The sequence below is a fragment of the Saccopteryx leptura genome, chromosome 1, assembly GCF_036850995.1.
Source record: "Saccopteryx leptura isolate mSacLep1 chromosome 1, mSacLep1_pri_phased_curated, whole genome shotgun sequence".
NCBI classification, from domain to species: Eukaryota; Metazoa; Chordata; class Mammalia; order Chiroptera; family Emballonuridae; genus Saccopteryx; species Saccopteryx leptura.
The window spans coordinates 15,635,383-15,641,517 of record NC_089503.1 but is presented as its reverse complement, the minus strand read 5'-3'; the positions used below and the strand labels follow the sequence as shown (position 1 = coordinate 15,641,517).

General features: G+C 37.8%; 1 protein-coding gene across 1 annotated transcript; it reads right to left on the bottom strand.

Annotated features, from left to right (window-relative positions):
• Positions 1–939, bottom strand: LOC136388629 (olfactory receptor 5M5-like). Its single transcript, XM_066360451.1, has one exon. The coding sequence runs from the start codon at positions 937–939 to the stop codon at positions 1–3; it is 939 nt and encodes a 312-aa protein (XP_066216548.1).
• Positions 940–6,135: the final 5,196 nt, after the last annotated feature.

Below are 6,135 nucleotides of genomic sequence, written 5' to 3'. Positions count from 1 at the left end.
TTATTTAGCAAACAATTTCTTTTGGATAACTTTCTTTATTGCTTCCTTAACATCTTTATTCCTCAGACTATAAATCAAAGGATTTAACATAGGGCTCACAAAGATATAAAACACAGCTACAATTTTCCCCTGTTCTACGGATGTCTCTGAAGGGGGCCTCAGATGCATGCAGAACAGTGTCCCATAGAAGATAGTGACAGCTGTCAGATGGGACCCACAGGTGGAGAAGGCCTTGCGCCTCCCCTCAGTGGACTGAATACACAAAATGGCTGTGAAAATGAAAATATAGGAAATGAGAATCATGGCAAGAGAACAGGTGAGGTTAAAACCAGCCACCACAAACATGGCAGTCTCTTTGACATAAGTATCTGAGCAGGCAAGGACTAACAGAGGTGGGTCTGCACAGTAAAAGTGGTTGATCTCATTGGGTCCACAGAAGGAGAGACGAACCATCAGGATGGTCTGGACCAGACCATTTGCAAAGCCATACGCGTAAGGAATCACAACAAGAATGATGCAGACATTTCTGGACATTTTGCTACCATATAACAAAGGTTTGCAAATGGCCATGTAGCGGTCAAAAGCCATCGCCGTGAGCAAATAATATTCTGTGATCACCAAGGCAATAAAAAAGTGGAATTGTATGAAGCAACCAGTGACAGAAATGGTTTTTCTCTTGGATAAAAAATTAACCAACATCTGAGGAGTAATATTAGTGGCATAAGAGAGATCTACGAAGGAGAGGTGGCTGAGGAGGAAGTACATTGGAGTGTGAAGTCTTGAGTCACTCCAGATTAACAAAATCATGCTCATATTGCCAACGGCTGTGACCAGGTAGATGACCAGGAACACCACAAAAAGGACAGGCTGCAGCTCTGCTCTATCTGTCAGACCCAGGAGGATAAACTCAGTCACCACTGTGGAGTTCTTCTTCGACATTGTGTTCACTTGGCTTCAAATGAAGTCTAAATAGAAGAAATAGAGATTTATGTCTTTTGTTATTCATCCATTACCTCATCATGTCTTCTGATACTTCTCCTCTCAAACTTATACTTACATGTGGCAAAATAAAGTAGCCTAGTAAACATGCAATTGATGTTTTAAATATCTAGATTAATAAAGAGATGATTCTGATAAAGGCAGTTATATCTTTAAAAGGTTTTCTGAATGTCCTTGCATATTTGAAAAATTCTTTACCATTTCTGTAAGCCTTGATCACATTCGTTCACTTAAATTTCCTTAAACAATATTTTTAAGCATTGTTTTTTTTTTCTGTTATATCTAAGGCATCACAATGAAAACTCATCTGTTTTTCACAGCTAAATGGACTTAGGGAAATGGAACTGCTGTGTGGAACCCATTTTTACAATATAAAATTAAAACCTCTCTACCTACTCCCTTAAACTGAAGCTTGTTTTCAACTTGTTTCCTCCCCATGCAATGTGTTCCATTTTCCTGTAATTCCTAGGAAGGATTGGGCAAGTTATTCATCTCTCTGTGCCTATGATGCCTTATGCATAAAATTTGGTTACTAGTAGCAACTTCCCCCATATTAGACAGTTAATCAAGGTAAAACTTTAAAAACATGTCTGACATGTAACAGGCACTTAATAAATTGTAGGTACTATAATTTTTGGTGAAAAAACAAGATCCAGTCTAAAATAAGACTCAACATCAATGTGCAAGCTCTTTAGGAACAAGAAGTTTATCTAACCTGTAGCTATATAGCCTTGGTGGCACCTAGAACAGTGCTTTCCCAAATGGAGACCATCAATGGTTATTGATAGATGACCTTTATCTTTGGTCTAGCTCTCCATTCATTGTAAATACTATGCCATTATACATTTAAAAATATGTGTACTCTGAAAACAGTGCGATGCAGTAGAATTTAATTCAAGCCAATTAATAATTCATCAAAATATAATTCAGCTTATAATTTTATTTTACTGAACAAAATAGCTCTAGATTCCAAAGTACATTTTACAAGAGCTAATATTACCTGTGAAAGAAGAGTAGTTTCCCAATAACAGCATGAATATAAAGAACCTGAAGACTTTATAACAAAATTGTTATATAGGGACCAAATCCCTATGGTTTAATTACTTGTAGAAGGAAGTCATTCAAACTCTAAACAACAGCTATGATTTTATTCTTTTGTACATCCTAAGTTCATTGAAAGTGTATTTTTCCCATTGCTCCAATATCAGTAGGAAATCAAATCTCCCAAGAAACATGAAATAATAAGATTCATTATTTATTTTGGCTTATGCCTGAGTGTTTTAATGTTTATTTGACTTTGGGAAGACATTAAGTTCTCTTGTCTACAACATGTGATATAAAATAGTGCATGGTGTAGTGGCAAAGTTTTGGAATCTTGAAAACCATTGGAAGATCAATTACCTTTCATTGACCTTGTCACTGTCTGATTCTGAGCCTTGTTATTCATTTTTTTAATAGGAACAATAATAAATACCTCCAAGAACATTGTGGATATGTAAATAATATAATTGTGCTGGTATTTCTTTCTCTGTCACCTTATCCCACACAGACCTATTGTTTATTTCTTCTCTACCTTGCTTTTTTCACATAAAATTTAACCCTATATATTGCATTGATAAAACTCCTTTAGTAATACTATCCAGCTGAATTTGGACAATGAAATAAATGAGAAGAATGTTAGAGGAAAGAAGAAAAGAATAATAACTCAGTTTCTTTCTTGTTCACTCCAACTTCACAATAAAAGTGCTAGAGTGACTGAGTCTTCCCAAGCAAACTTCTGCTGATATGTGGTGTGTGTTGAGGAATAAAGTGGCCAGAGACTTTGTTTCTGGTTTAAGTTTTCACTGGTCTCTGCTAACAATAGCTACTGCTCAGCCAATACAAAACTAGAAGTAGCCTGACCTGTGGTGGCGCAGTGGATAAAGCGTCAACCTGGAAACACTGAGGTTGCCGGTTCAAAACCCTGGGCTTGCCTGGTCAAGGCACGTATGGGAGTTGATGCTTCTTAACCCTCCCCCCTTCCTTCTTTCTCTCTCCCCTCTCTATAATGAATAAATAAAGTCTTTAAAAAAATAAAAATATAAAATTAAATTAAATTAAAAAAAACTAGAAGTAAAAATATATCATAAATAGTCACACAAGTAAATAATAATTTCAGAAGTAATAAAAGATATAAGAAAAATAAATCATAAATCATGACTTATGATTAAAGGCTATTTGAAATGGAGTTAACTTAGACAATTGGCCAGGCACTATTTTTTTAATGTAGATGTTATTAGAGGAAAGATATGAACAAATTGATGAAATGAAACATTTCAAGGTCAGAGGAAAGAATATTCTAGGCAGAAGGAACAGTATGTGCAAAGGCCTTGAGGTAAGAATGTGTTCAAAATGTTCAAGAAACATTTATTAGGTCAATGTTACAGGAAAGACTAAAGAGCAAGTGGTTAGCCTGACCTGTGGTGGTGCAGTGGATAAAGTGTCGACCTGGAAATGCTGAGGTCGCCGGTTCGAAATCCTCTCTCCCTCTCTGTTTCTCTCTCCCCCCCTTTCTCTCCTCTCTAAAAAAAATGAATAAATAAAATAAAATAAAATCTTTAAAAAAAAAGAGGAAGTGGTTGAAGACTTTGGAGAGGGAAGATAGGAAGTTGTCACGCAAGATCTTGTAGCCTCTGGTAAGAAGTTTAAATTTTAGCACAGGTATGATAAAAATTTTCGGACTATTTTACCAAGTCAGTAACATGATGTAATTATGTTCATAAAAGATCACTGGCTTGGCCCTGGACATGTAACTCAGTTAGGGAGATCATTGTACTGATATGCCAAAGTGGTAGATTTGATCCCTAGTCAGGGCACATACAAGAATCAACCAATGAATACATAAAGGGTGAAACAACAGATCTCTTTCTCTCTCTTTTTCTCTCTCTAAAATTAATAATTAAAAAAAGAAAGCTCATTGGCTTCTTTTTGGAAAAACAGAGAATTTCAATTGTAAAAGAAAGAAATTTATCGTAGTATTATGTAAGATATAATTTTGTCTTAGACTTTATTGGTAGCAAAGGAAATGCTGACAAGCTGTTTTAAAATTCAATATGTAATATTTGAAAGTAAAGCAGATAATACTTCCTGATAGTGAAACATAAAGTATAAAGTCAAGGATATAAAATAAATTAAAATATGAATATAAAATATGTATGAAAGATAAAATAAATTGGTATAAAAAGAGACTAGGGAGATCAAAGAACATATTTAGATGGGAAAACAACCCTTCATAATGATGTAGTTCTATAATCTTATGAAATTAAAAAAGACAGTTGTTAAACCTGACTTGTATTCTGACTATATCTGCATAAATGGCAGCTCTCCAACAAACCAGTCCTCCTGCCACTCACCCAGTAGAGGGGGTCGTCACACAGAACTCCACAAGTAGGTGTACGTCACCTTTATGAGTGTGAGCTCTGTGGAGCCCAGATGCCCAATGAGCAGCCTGGATGGTCAAGGTTAAAGGCACTCTACCCAGCCAAGCTGTTCCTGTAGAGGCCAGATGGGAAGAGACAGAGACCAGATCTTGTAAACCAGTGGTCCCCAACCTTTTTTGGGCCACGGACCAGTTTAATGTCAGAAAATATTTTCACGGACCGGTCTTTAAGGTGGGACAGATAAATGTATCACGTGACTGAGACAAGCGTCAAGAGTGAATCTTAGATGGATGTAACAGAGGGAATCTGGTCATTTTTTAAAAAATAAAACATCATTCAGGCTTAAATATAAATAAAACGGAAATAATGTAAGTTATTTATTCTTTCTCTGCAGACCAGTACCAAATGGCCCACATACCGGTAGTGGTCCGCGGCCCGGGGGTTGGGGACCACTTTTGTAAACTAGACATCGAGGTTGAAGATTCTCCGTGCTTATTTTCCCAGGGCCTTTAGTAAAGAAATGTTCAACATTCCAGCCTTATCTCAACTTCCCACAGGAAATTCTAAGAGGAGTCCTCTGAGTAACCTTGGCTCAGAGTTCAAGGGTAGGCAGGGCCCCGACTGAAGGAAGCCAGCATAGGATCCCCAAAAGGAAGATGGGTCTCTGGCAGGGCAGAGGATCCCAGGGCCCTCTCCACATAGAGAGTAGCTCTCCACTGGCACCCCTGCAGCTTAGGATTGCCTCAGGAGGCTGGAACTTCTTGTGGCAGGACTGGTTACAGCTTTGGTCTGAGCATGCACGGGGTGTTGTGCTCTGAGTGCTGCTCAGAGTCAGGCAGGCTCATCCCCCCCCAAGAAGGGGCTGCTCCCCTGTGCCACCAGAGTGACCCAGGAAGACCTGGTAGGTAGCAAACTAGAGCTGGGTTTCAGGAGAACCTGAGTGGAAATACTACCATCTAGTTTATCGTGTGGCTCTCTTCCAATTGTAGAGGCAATAAACACAGTGTCCTGTCACTAGAAAAAAAAGAAAGACAGTTGTTTTGGAACAAATGAAATGGCATGGACAGAACATCAAAGGTCTGAGAGAGGTTAGTTGCTGTTGGACACTTAAGTAATCGATGAAGAAAAAACTGAACCTGAATAAAGACACAGTGGGCTCTGTAGAACTAGATCAGGGGTTGGGAACCTATGGCTCACGAGCCAGATGTGGCTCTTTCGATAGCTGCATCTGGCTCGTAGACAAATCTTTAATAAAAAAATAATAACGTTAAAAATATAAAATATTTTCATGTATTAGAATCCATTCATTTCCTACCGCTCATGTTCATGGTTGCGGGTGGCTGGAGCCAATCACAGCTGTCCTCCAGGACAACACCAAATTTTTATTGGATAATGCATAAGGTACACAGGTCATTGTATGGCTCTTACGGAATTACATTTTAAAATATGTGGCGTTCATGGCTATCTCAGCCAAAAAGGTTCTCAACCCCTGAACTAGATGCTACTCAAATGAAGGTTTGCCTTCAGTTAAAATGGTAAAACCAGTCTACAGAGTGTTATTCAGTCTACCCTGCTCATGCATTTTTGTGTTAGGATCAGATTTTAGCAATAGCCATTTTAAACATCAGGGGTACTGATTCTAGATTGAACCATCATATATGTAATTTCTGGGTTAAAAATAGTGCATACCTAAAAGAATCTAATTTGCATTTCTAAG

What these genes read in the sequence shown, in the direction of transcription:
- LOC136388629 (XM_066360451.1), bottom strand. Translation starts at nt 939, where the DNA reads ATGTCGAAGAAGAACTCCACAGTGGTGACTGAGTTTATCCTCCTGGGT.